The 20,121-nt window shown below is 39.0% G+C and overlaps 1 protein-coding gene across 2 annotated transcripts in view; it reads left to right on the forward strand.

Moving 5' to 3' along the window:
• Nucleotides 1-20,121, forward strand: part of Naprt (nicotinate phosphoribosyltransferase) — a 150,934-nt gene that overhangs the window by 55,148 nt on the left and 75,665 nt on the right. For both annotated transcript variants that reach the window (XM_067154931.2, XM_067154932.2), the window contains exons 2-4: nt 9,264-9,434; nt 13,184-13,310; nt 16,625-16,708. In XM_067154931.2, the coding sequence (XP_067011032.2) occupies nt 9,264-9,434; nt 13,184-13,310; nt 16,625-16,708 (382 nt within the window). The remainder of the gene's footprint in view (nt 1-9,263; nt 9,435-13,183; nt 13,311-16,624; nt 16,709-20,121) is intronic.

Genomic DNA, 20,121 nt, shown 5'->3' on the forward strand with positions numbered 1-20,121 from the left:
AAGCTGGAATACACCGGCCATATAATGCGGAATGATAAGTACAGAATCCTGCAGCTTGTTATACAAGGAAGTAGACGACGAGCTCTATGGATGAAGAACCTCGTAGACTGGTATGGGTTGGACACGATGTCTCTCTTCCGTGTCGCTGCATCCAAATTCAAGATCGCCATGTTGAACGCCAACCTTCGCTAGAAGACGGCACGTTAAGAAGAAGAAGAAGAATTAATGCACCTCTTGCAGTGGCGATATTGGTCTTGATAATCAATTTGATAATTCTACCAAACGAATTTGTTTGTGTTTCAAAATCGCACTAAACATCGAAGATTTTCGGCGATTATTATTATTATTATTATTATTATTATTATTATTATTATTATTATTATTATTATTATTATTATTATTATTATTATTATTGATTGGACCAAGGTATTTGAGAAACTGAAGGTGATCAGGATCACATTTAGGGAAAGAAGAATCATCTATAATGTGTTCAAAAATCAATTTGCAGTGATTGGATTGTAAGAGAAGTAGCAGTCCAAAAAAGGAGTGAGGCAAGGCCACAATTTGTCCTCCCTCCATTTCAGTGTTTATATAGAACAAGCGGTAAAGGAAATCAAAGAGGATTTTGGAAAGGGAATCACAATCCAAGGAGAGGACATCAAAACTCTTGAGATTTGCTCTTGAGATTTTATCTGCAGAAGATCTGGAGAAATTGCTGAATGGTATGGACAGAGGCTGGGGGAAGGAGTTCAAGATGAAAATAAATAAATCCAAAACAAAAGTAATGGAGTGCAGTCGAATGAAGGCAGGTGATGCAGGAAATATAGATTGGGAAACGAAGTCTTTAAGGAAGATGATGAGTGTAGTTACGTGGGTAATAGAATAATTAAGGTTGGCAGAAGTAAAGAGGACATAAAATGCAGACTAGCACAAGCAAGAAAGTCCTTCCTTAAGAAAAGAAATTTTCTCACTCAAACGTTGATATTGAAATTAGAAAGACGTTTTTGGATACTTTCGTCTGGAGTGTAGCATTGTATGGAAGTGAAACATGGACAATAAGTAGCTCAGATAGAAAGATAATGGAAACTTTTGAAATGTGGTGTCACAGAAGAATGCTGAAGGTGAGATGGATAGATCGAATCGCGAATGAAGAGATACTGATTCGAATTTGTGAGAGAAAATTGATTTGGATGAATTTGACGAGAAGAGCTAGAATTATAGGACACATCTTAAGACACCCAGGACTTGTTTGGTTGGTTTTTTAGGGAAGTGTAGGTGGTAAGAACAGTAGGAGTAGACTAAGGTATGAGTTTGACAAGCAGATTTTAGAACAGACGTAGGATGTAGTAGTTATGTAGAAATAAAAAGGTTAGTGTATGATAGGGTGGCATGGACAGCTGCATGAAACCAGTCTATGGACTGATGACTCAAACAACAATATTATTGTTTAATTTTGTCACTTTACCGTCTAGATTTAATTTCTCCCTCAGACTCAGCGAGGGAATCCATCTCTACCGCATCAAGGGCAGGGTCTTAGAGCGTGAGACATTTGGTCTATGATACAACTGGGGAGGAGGACCAGTGCCCTACCCAGATAGCTTCACCTGCTATGCTGAACAGGGGCCTTGTGGGGGATGAGAATATTGGAAGGGATAGACAAGGAAGAGGGAAGGAAGCAGCCGTGGCCTTAAGTTAGTTATCATCCAGGCATTTGCCTGAAAGAGAAATGGGAAACCACGGAAAACCACTTCCAGGATTGCTGACGTAATATAACCCCCCCTCTTCTCATTTGACTTCTGAGGCTGAGTTGACCCCGTTGCAGTCCTCGTACCACCTTTCAAATTTTGTGGCAGAGCCGGGAATTGAACCAGGGCCTCCAGGGATGGCAGCTAATCACACTAACCATTACGTCACAGAGGTGGAGCATCAATTGTCTTAATGGACTTGTACATAAATTTGACCTTAAATTAGTAGAAACATGGACATCTACAAGTTAGTGGATGCTGCTGCTTTTGTACCTTAGTTACTGTTTTATATGATATAGTTTCAGAATTTAATTAAAAATTTAGAATGCCATTCAATTAGTGAACAGTACAAAGGGCACTAGGAAAGTTTTGCAGTATGCAAAAATGGTTGGCTGGACACCCTTGTTATGGTGAGGGATGAAAGGATGGGGTGAAAACCTGTCTAGAAGACAGCAAGGCGTGACCTCCACACGAGTTGTTACCAAGCAATGGGATTGAAAGCAAGTTAAGATGTCAGTGTGGTCTAAAGGTGAATATCGCACAATTATCCGCTACATTTTTGCCCGTGGATTAACTGTTGACCAGTGCCTGGAGGAAATGACTCCTGTGCTGGGGAAATACTGTCCACTTCGGACAACAAGTTTCCGCTGGTACAAAGAGTTCCAGAGGGGAAATTTTGGGACTGAAGACGATCCTCGTTCTGGGCGACCGTCTGAATTAGTGACTGAGGAAAACATTGAAGCTGTGAGGAAAATGTTGCAGCAAGAGAGGCGGTTGACATATCGGCAGGTAGAAGAGACCCTCCACATCCCTGCACCAGCTATTCATTCAATTCTACACAACCATCTCCATGTTAGAAAGGTTTGTTCCCTTTGGGTACCCCATTCACTTCCAGAGGAACAAAGGGCACATCGAGTGAAATGGTGCCGGAAAATTCTAAAACAGTTTGAAAATGGGACTTCGCGTAACGTCAATAGCATCGTTTCAGGTGACGAAACTTGGCTTTATTATTACGATGTCCCAACAAAATCCCAGAACAAGGTGTGGCTGTTTGAAGATGAGGGTACTCCTATGACTGTGCGAAAGTCAAGGTCAGTGAAGAAAAGGATGATTGCAGTATTCTTCACTAAACAGGGCATCCTGACTCGGGTTGTGCTAGAAACACAAAGGACAGTTACTGCGAAGTGGTACAGTGATACTTGTCTGTCTCTGGTCATCCAGGCTCTCAAGGTCACGGCTGAACACGTGGCTATTGCATCATGACAATGCTTCGGCACATCGTGCTAATGTAACAATGGATTTTCTTGCCAGATCAGGGTTGACTGTGCTTGACCACCCTCCATACAGTCCTGATTTTGCCCCATGTGACTTTGCACTCTTCCCAGAAGTGAGGATGATGCAGAAAGGGCGGCGTTTTGCATCTGACTAGGAGCTTCTGGCAGCATGGGATCAAGAGTGTGAAAATGTAACCGAAGAAAAGTGGCAGAGTTGGTTCAGTGACTGGTTTTGACGTATGGAGAAGCGTATTGAGTGTAGTGGAAATTATTTTGAAAAAGTCTAAAGCGTTCACTCACATTGTGAAACTTTCCTAGTGCCCTTTGTAGTTGAATTTAAACACAAATCTATAAGTTTGAGAAAATGATTTAGAATGCACACAGTAAAGCATGACAGATCTTTGGTCTTGATCTGAGAAGTATAGAATAAGAAAAAAGTTCGATAAAGACTGGCCCCACACTGATTGATTAAGTCAGCTCTCCTGATATACTGTAGCTCTGACACAGAAGAAAGCTCGTCGGGGGCTGAGAAGAAATTATAAAAGAAATGAGGCAACAGCTCATCTATTTGAAGAAAGCAGCTCTTGAAGGAGTAAATATTTTATTTAAATATTTTATTTAAAATATTTAAACTGCTTTACACAAACCTTGTTTGTTACAAGTAACTATTCTCATTTTGGTTCTGTATTGAAGTTGACGTATGTCTCAAATATTGTATTGAACAGGTGGACTATAATACTGTAATAATACTTGAGACAAACCTTGTTTGTTTCGAGGGTGCATATGAAAGACATAATTATACTTGTTGAGTTAGTCTGGTGTATCTCATTGACTTAGAGTCTGGCATTTTTAATTCATAAATTTAGTGATCCTTGGATTGGAATTTGTTTTGATGATTGGGCTCATTTAGGAGTAGCTATTTGTTTATTTAGGATCTGCAGCAACATAACATCTAGTTACGAAGAAACACCAGACATCACAACATCAGGTCGTCCATAGCACAGAAGCTCCGTGAGAAAGGATTTCAAGTGCATGAGGAAGTCCATGGCATTGGAGTAAATGGCAGCACGAGAAGGATAGATATGATCGCCATTAAAGGGAAGAAAGGATATATATTATACCCCACAGTAAGATTCGAAACACACTCCGACCAACCAGACGAAGTGGACCGAGAAAAGAAGTCTATCTATCAGCCTACAGTGCCGTACTATAAGAATAAATACGAACTGGACGATGTAGAAGTGAGGGGTCTCATGATCGGTGCGAGAGGGACAGTCCCTAAGAAGACGATAGAGCTGATGAAGGTCTTCAACATCAGTACCAAGGAGTTCGACTGGGGGCTGAAAGCACTAAGGGGTTCTCTTTTGATACTCAGGTACCACTTGTATTCGCCAGACTGAGACATTAATTACTTATTTTTTTTATATTTTTTGAATGAATTGCATGTGTATTCTTTGTCTTAGGCAGCCTCCGAGTGGAGGAAGATTTTGAAAATAAAAATAAAATAATCTAAAAATAACAAGTGTACAAACTTTTACAAAGGACATAAATATAGGCAATATAAACTGTACAATCTTATCTTTTACATGTTTACGTAACCGAGGACATAAAGAAAGGAAATTCATGTAAATATAAGAGAAGACAGCAAAGAACGAGAAGGAAAATTAAGTTTAGTGAGAAATATCATGACAGAAGGAAGGATTCAATAGGAAGATACCTAGAATACCTTTGGGTAAGAGGAAGTTGGGAGTAGGGAATATGTAAGAGGGTCTTCATTCTGATACTACAGGAAGGGGCATGGAGGGGGGAATAAGGCAACTAATTCTGGTGACTTTTGTGTAATAGCTTTAGGTAGGCATTGGTTTAGAAGATTTAATTGCTGTCTTGAGTTCCTTCTTCACATGGGCATATACATGTCATGGCTTCAGTAATTTTGTGAAGGTACTGCCGGAATTTCCCATAGTTGGATATAAATTATGGATGAATGAGGGGAGTTTACCTTATAATAGTACATAAGCCTGTCTTCATCAGTTGAAATTATTAATTGGAAATTCTAAAAGGACCATTAATACGAGTATACCTTATGAATAAATGTTGCACTTTTCAGATATTATACAGCATTCGAATGGAATCAAATGATGTATTGTAGTATTTTCTTACAAACAGTTGTAGATGGGAGTTGTTGGATCTGTGTATTCTTGAGGAAGCTACATACAACTGTCCAAAGCGAATCACCATCAATGCTGCCATAGGCCCTCATTCCATATGAGCAGTGTGGAGAGGTTTTGAATTTTATTCAGGCTTTTGGCACGCATTCAAGTGATCAGAAATTCCATAACACTACTTCCTCTTCCCTGCCGACGAACGTTCTTATGGTAAAAATATTTTCAACAAATGGGATTTGAACAGTAACCACAGCGTCACACCATAAGGATTTGATGGTAGCCACCATGTGGGCTTCACTATCTCATGTTTATCGATAGTGATAAAGCCCAGAATGGAAAAATATCTTTCATTCATTTCACTGAAAGATAGTACATTATCATTGAACAATTCAAGTATGATGGTCATCACTGCAACCCATAACTTGGATGTACCAGTTTAAGTTTCAAGTATATCTGTGAAAAGCAAAAGGAGCCAGGACGTACACAATTGGACATCATGCCGATAGATATAGCTGTAAGATGTACAATATAATAGGTTAGGATCCACCTTTCAATACTCCGTAATAAGATGGTAAGAAGTAGTTACAACCTGTTTAATGGGACCGGTTTCAACACATTTTAAGTGTCATCATCAGCCAATTTTCGAAGATCTTAAAACAACTAGCACATTGAATACAGGCAAAAAATTAACAATGTATCATAACGTAGCAATTCAGTAAATGTTCAAAACACAATAATCACAGTCAAGAGAGTAAACAGAACATCACTATCTTGCGCCGAAAACAAATATAGCTGAAGTTCATAAGCAGGTCAAATATTCGCTTATGTAAAGTCGTTGCTAGGCAGGTCTTGTAGGCATTTGTTTCTCCGGCCGAAGAGCAAAAGGTGACGTGAATGAAGTCTTAGGAAAACAGTATAGGATTTAATTTCGTCAAATTTCAAAGTGGATATATAGGTTTTATAAAATAATTTAAAACGTTAAAAAAGAATAAAGCCAAATAAAAATATATTTAAAAAAAAAAAAAAAAAAAAAAATAGGGAGAAATAATGAAAGAAATACGAGGTTCAACTCGAAACAACTTGCCGTAGTAATTGATAAAGAAATGATAAATAGAGAAAGGGGGGACGTTAATTAGAGGGTGGTGATGGTGGTGGTGGTGGTGGTGGTGGTGGTGGTTATTGTTATTAGAGGAAATATAATTGGGCAAAAATCCTTAATATAATATGAATTCGAAGAAAAAAGAAAAAAGAACCGACACTTCGAAAAATGAAGATATCGGTTAAAGGAAGACAAGGGCCACGAAGGGCGTGAAAATGAAAGACTCCCTAGCCCTCGCAAACCTAATAGCATCGGGGTCGGAAAAGAACAAGAATTGACCAAGGGAGGTCGGACAGGATAGATGAAAGTGAGGAGCCTGGCACAAGTAAGTGGAAGCAATGCCAGGACTCAGCTAAGGGCCCCGTGGTCGCCAATCCACGCTCTGAAGTTCAGAGCCCCTGGGGGATGGAGGATGGGAAGGAAAGAAAAAATGAAAAAATGGAAGGGATCCGATACTTCGAAAAATGAAGATATCAGCCAAAGGAAGACAAGGGCCACGAAGGGCGTGAAAATGAAAGACTCCCTAGCCCTCGGAAAAATAATAGCGTCGGGGTCGGAAAGGAACAAGAGTTGACCAAGGGAGGTCGGACAGGATAGATGAAAGTGAGGAGCCTGGCACAAGTAAGTGGAAGCAATGCCAGGACTCAGCTAAAGGCCCCCGTGGTCGTCAACCTACGTTCCGAAGTTCAGAACCCCTGGGGGATGGAGGGTAGGAAGGAAAGAAAAATGGAAGGGATCTGATACTTCGAAAAATGAAGATATCAGCCAAAAGAAGACAAGGGCCAACGAAGGGCGTGAAAATGAAAAAATCCCTAGCCCTTCGGAAACCTAAAAGCGTCGGGGTCGGAAAGGAACAAGAGTTGACCAAGGGAGGTCGGACAGGATAGATGAAAGTGAGGAGCCTGGCATAAGTAAGTGGAAGCAATGCCAGGACTCGGCTAAGGGCCCCGTGGTCGCCAACCCACGCTCCGAAGTTCAGAGTTCTTTCATCTATCCTGTCCGACCTCCCTTGGTCAACTCTTGTTCCTTTCCGACCCCGACGCTTTTAGGTTTCCGAAGGGCTAGGGATTTTTTCATTTTCACGCCCTTCGTTGGCCCTTGTCTTCTTTTGGCTGATATCTTCATTTTTCGAAGTATCAGATCCCTTCCATTTTTCTTTCCTTCCTACCCTCCATCCCCCAGGGGTTCTGAACTTCGGAACGTAGGTTGACGACCACGGGGGCCTTTAGCTGAGTCCTGGCATTGCTTCCACTTACTTGTGCCAGGCTCCTCACTTTCATCTATCCTGTCCGACCTCCCTTGGTCAACTCTTGTTCCTTTCCGACCCCGACGCTATTATTTTTCCGAGGGCTAGGGAGTCTTTCATTTTCACGCCCTTCGTGGCCCTTGTCTTCCTTTGGCTGATATCTTCATTTTTCGAAGTATCGGATCCCTTCCATTTTTTCATTTTTTCTTTCCTTCCCATCCTCCATCCCCCAGGGGCTCTGAACTTCAGAGCGTGGATTGGCGACCACGGGGCCCTTAGCTGAGTCCTGGCATTGCTTCCACTTACTTGTGCCAGGCTCCTCACTTTCATCTATCCTGTCCGACCTCCCTTGGTCAATTCTTGTTCTTTTCCGACCCCGATGCTATTAGGTTTGCGAGGGCTAGGGAGTCTTTCATTTTCACGCCCTTCGTGGCCCTTGTCTTCCTTTAACCGATATCTTCATTTTTCGAAGTGTCGGTTCTTTTTTCTTTTTTCTTCGAATTCATATTATATTAAGGATTTTTGCCCAATTATATTTCCTCTAATAACAATAACCACCACCACCACCACCACCACCACCACCATCACCACCCTCTAATTAACGTCCCCCCTTTCTCTATTTATCATTTCTTTATCAATTACTACGGCAAGTTGTTTCGAGTTGAACCTCGTATTTCTTTCATTATTTCTCCCTATTTTTTTTTTTAAATATATTTTTATTTGGCTTTATTCTTTTTTAACGTTTTAAATTATTTTATAAAACCTATATATCCACTTTGAAATTTGACGAAATTAAATCCTATACTGTTTTCCTAAGACTTCATTCACGTCACCTTTTGCTCTTCGGCCGGAGAAACAAATGCCTACAAGACCTGCCTAGCAACGACTTTACATAAGCGAATATTTGACCTGCTTATGAACTTCAGCTATATTTGTTTTCGGCGCAAGATAGTGATGTTCTGTTTACTCTCTTGACTGTGATTATTGTGTTTTGAACATTTACTGAATTGCTACGTTATGATACATTGTTAATTTTTTGCCTGTATTCAATGTGCTAGTTGTTTTAAGATCTTCGAAAATTGGCTGATGATGACACTTAAAATGTGTTGAAACCGGTCCCATTAAACAGGTTGTAACTACTTCTTACCATCTTATTACGGAGTATTGAAAGGTGGATCCTAACCTATTATATTGTACATCTTATTTCTCTATTCAATACGGAACAATAATGAAGTTTTTAACTTTAAAAGATATAGCTGTATACCTATGTCATAATGGTAAATATGCAACAAAGGTTTCGTTGATCGAAAATTATTTTTCTTTATAAAAGTACCTAAGTCATGTTCATGAGAGGTTCATTGTATGTTTCCTGAAAATAAGACATAATAATCTACAAAGAGTGCCAATTTCAGCTGTTGAAACTTCTTGTTTTCTCATCATTGCTGTGGATGGCAGACAGAATTAGGGATTATATATATATATATATATATATATATATTTTTTGTGGAATTGATGTTTGCCAGAAAATTGGCTCGTTGATTTCCATAATGTCCGGTGTGTTGTCGTATCCAGTGCTGTGAGATCTTGTTTTGTGCTTGTTGTTTGCCCCTTTCTCGTCTTTGCCACTCGGTCCTTTCATTGCATTTATCCTATTGTGTGTTCCCTACGTCTTATGTGTATTGTGGTATAGGTTGGTATAGGCTAATTCAGCACCGTTCAATTTTTATGTTTCAGATCTATACCAAATCACCATGGCTTATGCCTACTGGAAGTCGGGGAAGATAGGAGATGAGGCTGTGTTCGACCTCTACTTCCGTAAGAATCCATTCCAAGGAGAATTCACCATATTTGCCGGTCTGGAAGAATGTCTCAAGTTCCTGGAAAACTTCCACTATTCTGACAGTGGTAAGTAGTGATTTTTATTGATGAGTTGATTGATTGAGGTATTGATTGATCATATTCTTTCTTATAACCTCTTAGAGACAAAACTAAATTTACATTTTTTTTTCTTAAATTGGATTTTAAGTAACAAAATATAACACATCTGCAAATAAGATTTCTTTTTAACCATGCAAAAAATTTCTCCTTGGGGCAAGGGGGTTGAGATTTAGCCATTAATACTGTTTGTTTTATTTTTGAGGGGCAAAATAAGACAACTGTAAAAACATGTACTGTGTGGGTGGGAGTGCATCTAGGGTTTTCATTTTGGGATCTATAATATATCGTACGACAGGACTATACCAAGTTTTGGCATGTACACGGAGGATATTTGAGGTCACAATTAGATATTTTATTCGTTTTCCTGGTATTTCAGCACAGGAATGTTTAAAAGCTGAGTTGCTAGACATGTTTCTGACACCCACTGGTTGGAAATTCCATTGTTGGGCTGCAGTAACGGTGAATGATTTAGTGTAGATTGTCGTTCTATGTGCAGAAAGGGATAAGCACATGATGCTGCAGTATCGGGTACTTTTGTTATGGTCTGGGGTGAGGAGTTTGATGTGATCACGATCACCTCATCTTCATATATAAAATCATTGTTCTGTTTGTATTTTTTAAAAATAATTAACAAAAAAATGAAGATGTTAGGTGTAATGGAAAATTTGTTAAATACCTAGGAAGTAAGCTAACTGGGAAAGGAAACATGAAGGAAGAAATTTCGGAGAGAATAGGAAATGACTCAAAATGTTATTATTGTGTATCAGATATAATTAGAAATTGGAAAGTACCTACCAAAGCAAAAATCATGATATGTAAATCATATTATTTGCCAATATTGACCTATGGATCTTAGTGTTGGACTTCGACAAAAAGAAAAAAAAAATCTTGAGTAGATTTCAAACGACAGAGATGTGCTTTTTGCGAGGGATCTAGGGTAAAGTGAGGAAGGACAAGGTAAGAAATGAAACAATATGAAACACGCTACAGATCAACCTCCTAAAAGAAACTATCGTGAGAAATAGGCTGAAATGTTTCGGCCACATCTACAGAATGGAACAAGAAAGATAATAAGGAGAGCTCTGGAATGTACAGAATCGGGAAGAAGACCAATTGGAAGACAACAGATAAGATGGAGGGATCAGGTGGAGGATGACGTAAATCGGAGTGGGCTACAATACGAGACAGTGATGAATGATAGACTGTGGGGGAGGAAAAAAGGAGGAGAAAACTTGGTATAGTCCTGTCGTACGATATATTATAGATCCCAAAATGAAAACCCTAGATGCACTCCCACCCACACAGTACATGTTTTTACAGTTGTCTTATTTTGCCCCTCAAACATAAAACAAACAGTATTAAAAGGAAGATGCTCAGTGAACGACCTGCATGAGCAGAAACGTCAAGTTCAGTTTCATTTTTGTCTTTTTGTTGGTTACAGCATTATAGGGCAACAGGATTTTCATGAAACTTGTTATTTGGGTTTAGGGTAAGGGAAAGCCATAATTTGTATAAAAAGATTCAGGAAAAGGAGGGCTTCAGAGGGTACGTAAAATATAAAATGTGACTTTTGTGTCTCAAGTTTATTTTTTCAGGAAGATTGCCCATTACAGTATTGATTTAGAATAAATCTAGCAAACGCTTTTTCTTAATTTTTTCCCGATATTGTTAACAATTGAGGGAAATATCTGTGGCAATCCTTTAAAAGTTTTAAGTCCTCCAGCCAACAACTAACACTTTGGAGAGTTGCAATGGAGATCATACTGGCAAGGTTTTAAATAATTTTTATATTTGTCCGTACTGTTTACAAAATTATTTACAAAATTTTCTTAACAGAAAATATGTACATTTTTTCCACCTGTTAAATACCGCATATATATTTCATTTCTACAACTTTACAAATTGAAGCTGTTTATTATTGATACAAAGTTAAGAACTATAAACAGCACCTCTTTCAGCTCATTGAGTCTTCATCAGCTGCAAAAGAATAAAATAAAATAAAATGAAAGGGCATACGTTCACAGTTCATAAAAAAAAAATGTTATTGAAAACTTCTTGAGTCATTTGAAAGATAAATAAAATATTCTTATTGTTAAATGCTTATAGATTAAATTTTTTGGCTTGGTAAGGAAGAACAAATATGCTGAAAACTTGACCAGAAATAAATTATCATGCAACATGTGAAAAAATAGATTGCTCAATCATCAATAAATAATAAGGAAGTTCAAAAAACAATTGCATAAATTATAGCTATGTTAGGTGTTGTCAAAACCAAGGGTGCCCATACCCGGGGGCAAGGTGGGGCCGCGGCCCCCGCCTAGCTCTCATGGAAAGGCAAAAATCTAGTCTAGTCAGGTGTTTTCAAGAAAATTATTTAAAAGTCAGTATTACGTAGAAGCGGTAGTACTGTTCGCCACCAACAGGCAGGGGATACTGTGGTTTATTCTACCACAGAATGCAAGTCGGCATTTATCTCCCAAAATATTAGAAATACTATGTAACCCCAGGTCTGGTCACCCCCCTACAAACTGTCATAAGGGTGTTGATGGTCAAAACAGAACATTATGGTTTCTATAAATGTTGAGTCGTGTAAGGCTTTGATCACATTGGAGGCACGCTTGTGCAAGTAATTTGGTGGCGCGCGCGTGCGCAAGCGTGCACATATAAACAAAATCTGCCTGAGAGCGGCAGAAACAAGTGGTGACTTGTCCATTGGCGCTCACACTGCCCGCCACAAGCAAGTACACGTTTGTGCAAGCTTGATCCGACTCCACTTCGAAACAAAAATATTTGTTTTGTAGTTGCAAGCGTGCGTGATCTCAGTTGATTTCTGACCACCGAGCTTTCTCTTCAGGTGATACACACTTTCGGAAATTAGATTGCCTCTTTATTCTAGGTGTGATTTTGTCCAGTATATATTAGACTGTGCGTGGTATCATTCTGAAGTATTCAGAAAACTTATCAGGCTGTCGAAGCAAATCGTTGAATATTCGTGCATACTCTTCATCTTCCTCTCTGTCCAAAAATACTCGTTCACCCACTCTTCCCTGATTTCCTGCTCATCCAAAAATAAAAACTTTAAAACACCATTTTCCAAAACAATGTCCTCTTCGTCTGACATCTCCATTTCGACTGACCTGTTTATAATAATTAACTTGCACCAAATACTGTATTTACTTGCACGTGCTTGCATTTAGTGTGAGCACATTGCTGTTCACGCCAGCTCGCGCACGCAGGCGCCACCAAATTAGTTGCACAAGCGTGCCTCCAATGTGTTCGAAGCCTAAGTTATCGTCTGATTGGTCATCTTGTTTATTGTCTAGAAAAAGGAAATGAATATGAAAATAAGAATATGAGTGTAAAGAAGAAATAAGATAAAAGTAACAAAACAATGACAAATTGGAGAATGTAGTGTTCTACAGAGGATCTGCTTACTCAGGTTTCCTGAACTATTATTCAGACTTCTCAAATGATAAAGTAGGTAAGACTTAGAGAGAGACCTTTATTTTCCTGTGTTTCTCTGGCTCATTTCTTCGAGAGCTTAAAATTCTTCTTCTTTTCTTCCTCAGTCATGGTGGTTAATGCCCTTCCTATTAATTAATTAATTTAATTAATTAATTAATTAATCAATCAATCCATCATTCATTCAATCAATCAATCAATCAAATCTTGTTGCATTGTTATTCTGATTTTTCATTGTAGTTTTTTTTTTGCAGATATTGCATACCTGAAGCAAACTCTCCCACCGACAATCGAACCGGAGTTCTTTGTGTTTCTGCGTAACCTGACGGCCAATGACGTGACACTTTACGCCATACAGGAGGGATCAGTGGTTTTCCCATGGTAAGATTAGAGTATCCTTAATCAGTTACAGTAAGAAATGGCTTATGATGTGATTGAGTGATAACGTGTAATAATACAAGGGTCAGTCTAAATATGAATGAGACTTGTTTTTAAACTCTTCAATGCAGTGAAACATCGTTAGCGCATTCCTCATTAACACCGTTTTCCCACTTAGCATGCCTTAAATTGGAAGTTCAGATTCTTATCGTATTGCATCTGTGTAAATATACCTCTCTTATCGCGTCATGAATTTCGCTATCACCACTTAGTTCAATCACATTTTTCCTAGCTCTGAAAATATTGTCATCCCTTGTGAAATAAACGCGACTTCCAAATCTGGGTAAGAGCCGTCACTACAGATGCGTGATTACATCTGGAGCCTAAATGATAGAACCTTGCTCAACAGTGTTGACAGTAGTATGAGTTATTGAGAGTTTGTTGTTTAAGAAGAAAATTGATGTACACAGCACAATTAGCTTTCCAGAAGATGATTGTAAGAACCTTTCTGGCAGTTCAAAGGGAGTTTCCTTTCTCTGAAGCCATTTCCTCTTTTGTGTGTTACTCCACACTTGATGTCGTTTCAGGAACATAGTGGCTACCTTTGTAATACTGCTCTGCCTCACATCGAGAGACGGCAGGTCCTTGCTTGCCTGCCTGCCTGCCTGTAGTGTAGGATTGAGACGAATGATGCTCTTCCTATACGTCACAACATCAAACAGCTCTTTACAACCAGGTTGAAATACCAAAAACCAGCATGCAAAATGGCTATGGATGTTTACATCCACTCAGTTCAACCTCCAAAATGCCTGGAGAGATGAATGGTTAAACTCATCACCTCTTGGCCTCATTGAAATCTGTGACTCTACCACAAGGCCAGCTGGTTTCAGAATTTGGTGTTGGCACTGCTTGAACTGGTGCAGCCTTATATCAGTAGGGTTGGATAGACTTTCCTCGATGTGATTGTGGTTTTGAAATCCAGACTCTCGAGCATATCATGGAGGATTGCCTTCTGCACTTGTATCCCAGTTCCTAGGATGAAAACCACTCAGCTACCCTGAAGCAATCACAAACATTTTAATCCAGATATGAGATTATGGTCCTAATGCTGTAAATTGTATATTTCTTATTGTCTTGTATCCATCGCAAACTAAATAATAATATTGGTGATTTTCATCATATGTCAGAATGCCTAACAAGAATCATTCTCCTTCAGCTTGAAGGGGATCCAAAAGAAATTTCTGCTCTTACAGTTTTCTGACTTTCATTTCAAATTGTTGCCACCCGCCTTGTAGCGAATTTGCACTTCCTGTTAATGACTGCCTGCACACTTCCCTAACTTATACATCTGCGACACTGTTTTCAAGAACGCTTGTACGTATTTAATAGGGGAAGAGGTCTTGAACTCTCAAAATTATAAGCAGTGTAATCGTAATATGAGTGAGGTTAGAAGAAGTTGCTGACCATCTTCACGAAAGAACTTCTGCCACTTGTACACTTGAGACTATAAAAGTGTATCAGTTCTGAACTGTGCACACATTCACAAGACTTTCACAGATATTTAACATCTTCACGTGCTTAAAACTGAATGATTGTGTGTTATGTAATAAACACATTCACTTACTGTTCCCTCATTATAACAATAAGAGAAGGAACTATGCACTGTTACACTTCAATCCTTTCCCTGCAAATAACATTCAGTTGTTCCCTTTCATCTGCTCATATTTCTGTGGCTTGGTTCTAAAAGGGCCAATGTCATTTTTTATCGAAATTGAGATATTAACTGATACAATCGCGTTTTATCCTTGTTTGCAACATGTTAAAAGGGCCAATGTCTCTGTTAAGTACTAAACGAACAGTTAACGTTTAATTAAACAAGCCCTTGCCAATAATGTTAGATTACCAATAAAGATTAGAGACCTGGCAATTTTTTAAGAATACGATAGAAAAAAATAGCGTTTAATAAGGTGACTTCCACAAAGAAAGTATAAAGTTATTTAAAGTTAGTTGTTGAAAAAAATAATTGGAAAATTATTAGCAAAACTTCAAATGCTCATAGCTCAAAAACAGATTTTTTGACATTGGCCCTTTTAGAACCAAGCCACAGATTTGTTCAACTCATTTAAAAAATACACTCTATTTACACCTAAATCATGTGGATATAAAAATGATGTGTATTCATAGTCAGATGGGAAAAGAAGTAGGGTTTTCTGCTTATTATTTATCAAACAAATTTTTTTACATTGTTATCTGCAAGAAAAAAGAATGAAATCACATATTTACACTTCATCAGTCACTATTACTTAGCACTCGTGGAGTCCCACATATTGTACTTTTAGAAGAATGAGTGTATTTTCTTCTTATTTGTTTTTTGAAGGTAGTTTAATCCCAACTTTGTCCTTTTTACACTTTGTGCACTGTAAATTTGATCTCCTTACTGCTATACAGATTTTGTTTTGGGTTATTCTCTGGAAGTTTTTCCAGTAGCACTCATGGGGGATATGGATCTATTGAATGTTGTGCTAGAGGTGAAAGCCTCTGTTTTGACATCAACTCATCTTTAAGAGCTCCAGCAATTGGGGATGTTAATTTTAATCTTGTCATTATTTTTGTAGCCGGCCCTGTGGTGTAGGGGCAGCGTGCCTGCCTCTTACCCGGAGGCCCCGGGTTCGATTCCTGGCCAGGTCAGGGATTTTTACCTGGATTTGAGGGCTGGTTCGAGGTCCACTCAGCCTACATGATTACAATTGAGGAGCTGTCGAACGGTGAGTTGGTGGCCCCGGTCTAGAGAACCAGGAATAACGGCCGTGAGGATTTGTCTTGCTGACCACATGACACCTTGCAATCTACAGGCCTTGGGGTTGAGCAGCGGTCGCTTGGTAGGGAAAGGCCCTTCAGGGCTTTTGCACCATGGGGTTTGTTTGGTTGGTTCATTATTTTGCATCAGAATTTTCCTGATATAAATCACTATCAGCGTCACGTCTTGTTGCCATTTCACACGCCAGCCAGCGACACTTTTAAAAGTATACACCAAGTTCAAGCACTGGTTACTCCAGAACAACAGAGCATAGCAACAACATATAGGCAATAAAGGAAATCATGTTTGTTTCTTGTCCTACGACAACCAGCTTTAACTCCCAGCAGCAGAACAGTATTCAGTTATTGGTTTTTATTTAGGCACCTGCAGCAAGAGTGCGATCACGCTTCCTTCGATTTTAGTGAGTTGGGAGCAGTGCAGTTGAGCTCCTCGGCACTCTTAAGGGTTAAAATAAAAGTTTGTGATTAAATGTTGATTCATAGTTGTTTTTGTCTTTCAGGATCCCACTGTTGAGAGTGGAGGGCCCTCTGATAATAGTACAACTGTTGGAGACCACTTTGCTCACACTCGTCAACTATGCCAGGTAAGCTACAATTTCAATAATAGAACTTGTTGGTAAAATACATATTTTGTAGACCCCAGAGTACACGTTATACATTGAGTGCATTTGATTTGGGAACAGCTACCCAGTGTATTTCCTGTTGGTAAGTGCAACAGTCGTTGCCATGTGCCCGTAGAGTTCATTAACAGTGATGACGCCATTCAACAGCATCACAATTTATTTTAAGAAGTTTGTTACTTGTTTACATTTTAACTTTTAACAGTTTAAGTAGCTGCTGAAATTCCTCCTTGTGAAAGATGTGTGGTTGTTTTTTTTTTTTTTTTTTTGAAATTTGCAGAGTGATGGCCAGTGTGATTGAGTTTTCTTAGGCGGCTTTCACACTGCAGGCGGAGCGGAGCATGTCAGAGCCGAGCCGATTCCAAACAAACAAACAAACAAACAAATGTAGCATCATCATCATCATCATCATCATCATCATCATCATCATCATCATCATCCTAAACCATCTCCAGTTTCCCGGGTTGGTATATAAGCCTCCTCCATCTCATCCTGTCCTTGTACCATTCTTCCTCCACCAACTTGTCCCAATCGTGACCTCTCAGCAGTACATCGTTCTTAACTAAATCTATCCATTTCCTTTGTGGCCTTCCCACAGGTAGTCTTCCTTCTACTTTTCTGTCAAATTCCTTCCTTGCAGTTCTGTTTACTGGCATCCTCTTCATATGACCAAACCACTTCAGTCTTGATATCTGAATCTTATTGAGGAGAGAATCATCTATTCCTACTTCTTCTCTAATTTTCTCATTCTTAATCTTGTCTTTCCTGGTTTTCTGGATCATAGTGCGTAGGAATTTCATTTCAGCTGCCTGAAGTTTGGAATTATCTCTATTGGTCAGTGTTGTGGTTTCGAGACTGTATGTAAGAATTGGTGTATAATAGGACTTGTACAATGTCATTTTTGTTTTCATGGGTATTTGCTCATCGCACAGCAGGTGTCCTGGTGGTAAAATTGTGTTGCAGCACACGGCTATTCAAAGTGAAAGTTGAAAGAGTCCATACCGACAAGAGTGTAGCCGGACCAGGCGAGTTGAAACAAACTTGTTTGTTATGAGGGCATTTTTGACAACAGATTTCCCTTCTGTGCTCAAGAGTCAATTGCACAATCTTGAGCTGCAAGCTATCATACATATTGTTGTAATACTGCGCATCTGGTGTGCATTATTTTGCTATATTTTGAAAGATCTTGTTCTGTTTGGCTATGGTGGCACGTATAGCCTGAAATATATAGTCAAGCTTCTTTGTACTCATTCAAAAGTATTTCCAGAAACGTTCATCATTCCAAATATCCTCATATAACGTATGAAATTTTCTGTATTTCTCACGATCAACACTCACGCATGAACCCAATAACGTCTCCTTTTTCTACTAATTTCCCAGCATGGACTATATAGGAGCAATAAAACGTGGATATACTTGGGAGTTACATCACAGCGGAACGGAGTCGTGGCCAAGTGGTCACCGTATTTGTCTGCGAACCTCGCAGACGTGAATTTGAGTCTCGTCGCAGCTATGATTTTTGCACAAAATAAATTAATATGTCTGCCTCTGTGGTGTAGTGGTTAGTGTGATTAGTTGCCACCCCTGGAGGCCCGCGGTGGATTCCCGGCTCTGCCACGAAATTTGAAGAGAGATACGAGGGCTGGAACGGGGTCCACTCAGCCTCCGGAGGTCAACTGATTAGAGGTGGGTTCGATTCCCACCTCAGCCATCCCGGAAGTGGTTTTCCGTGGTTTCCCACTTCTCCTCTTAACTAATAATGTTATTTGCTATACGTCCCACTAACTACTTTTTAAGGTCTTTCTCCTCCTAATTTAAGGCCACGACCGCTTCCTTCCCTCTCCCTTGTCTATCCCTTCCAATCTTCCCATCCCCCAGCAAGGCCCCTGTTCAGCATAGCAGGTGAGGCCGCCTGGGCGAGGTACTGGTCATCCTCCCCAGTTTTATCCCCGACAAACAATCTGAAGCTCCAGGACACTGAAGGGTAAACAGATAAATAATAAGAAGAATAAGGTGATGATTAAATTAATATTTGAGGGAACGTTAAGATAAAAATTGGAACAAAAATATTACGGAAATTGCAGTAGGGCCTACAGTTTTTCTACCTGAAATTAATATAGGCCTAAACGTTCTCACAGTTACTGCTGGATCTCTTTCTTTATATATATCTGGATCTCTTTCTATTAATTTTAGGTAGAAAATAAAGTTCCACTGCAATTTGATTATTCATTTTTTTTCACATTTGACTTTCACAATCCCTGAAACAGTGATTTAATTTGTATTAAAAAAGCATGTCAATGGCTGGACTCAAACTCACGTCGGCGCGGTTAGCAGACAAGTGCGATGACCACTCGCCCACTGCTGCACTTGTCTCAAGTATTAATACAATATTATAAGTCCACCTGTTCAATACAATACAATATGATCCACTATTTCATATGGTCAAATATTTTTTTATACATAATACATAAAAGTCAAAGGTACATGTTTCACCCTCCTTATGGGCATCATCAGCCTATATCAATCTTAAAAATAATACATATACTTATAAATTATAGGTTAAAATGTTGAAAAATGATTTCGTAAAACATTATACAATAACATCTAAAACAACGATAATGCACCAAAGTATGTTAAAAGGGAGTGAATTAACAGTTTTGAAGATTAAAACGTGATTAAACATGAAATTTTGAGAGTTTAAAACTAAAATGGATCCATATTTTTATAATATCATAAAGACTGCGATTGCCTTGAGTGTAAATACAATCATCAAAGGGGGATGTTTCTTCAATTCCCAAGTTGAATCCAAGGTGGTAAAATCACTGTCAGTTATTTAAAACGGAAGTGTGAATGTAATAAACAAGTTAAAATGTATATGTTTGGGATATCTGAAAGTCGAGAAGAAAATGGAACTTCTTGTAGAGGCGTTGCTTATGATAAAACGTATGTCAAAGCTAGCGGAGTTCGGAAATTATGCGGTAGTCGAATGGATCTAAAAGATAGTCAAGTTGATGTTATAATTCCGTTGAAACATTTGTTGGAAGAAATGTTCAGGATTTTTCGTACGGAGCGTATTAAGTACGTCAGGTTGTTACAGCAACGCTAGCTTGACTGGGTTTTCGACTTCTAGTATTATTCTAGTATAACCGTTATTCTAGTATAACCGGTATAACCGTTATTCTAGTATAACCGTTATAATACTAGAAGTCGAAAACCCAGTCAAGCTAGCGTTGCTGTAACAACCTGACGTACTTAATATGCTCCATACGAAAAATCCTGAACATTTCTTCCAACAAATGTTTCAACGGAATTATAACATCAACTTGACTATCTTTTAGATCCATTCGACTACCGCATAATTTCCGAACTCCGCTAGC

Source organism: Anabrus simplex, chromosome 10, assembly GCF_040414725.1.
Source record: "Anabrus simplex isolate iqAnaSimp1 chromosome 10, ASM4041472v1, whole genome shotgun sequence".
Lineage (NCBI taxonomy): Eukaryota > Metazoa > Arthropoda > Insecta > Orthoptera > Tettigoniidae > Anabrus > Anabrus simplex.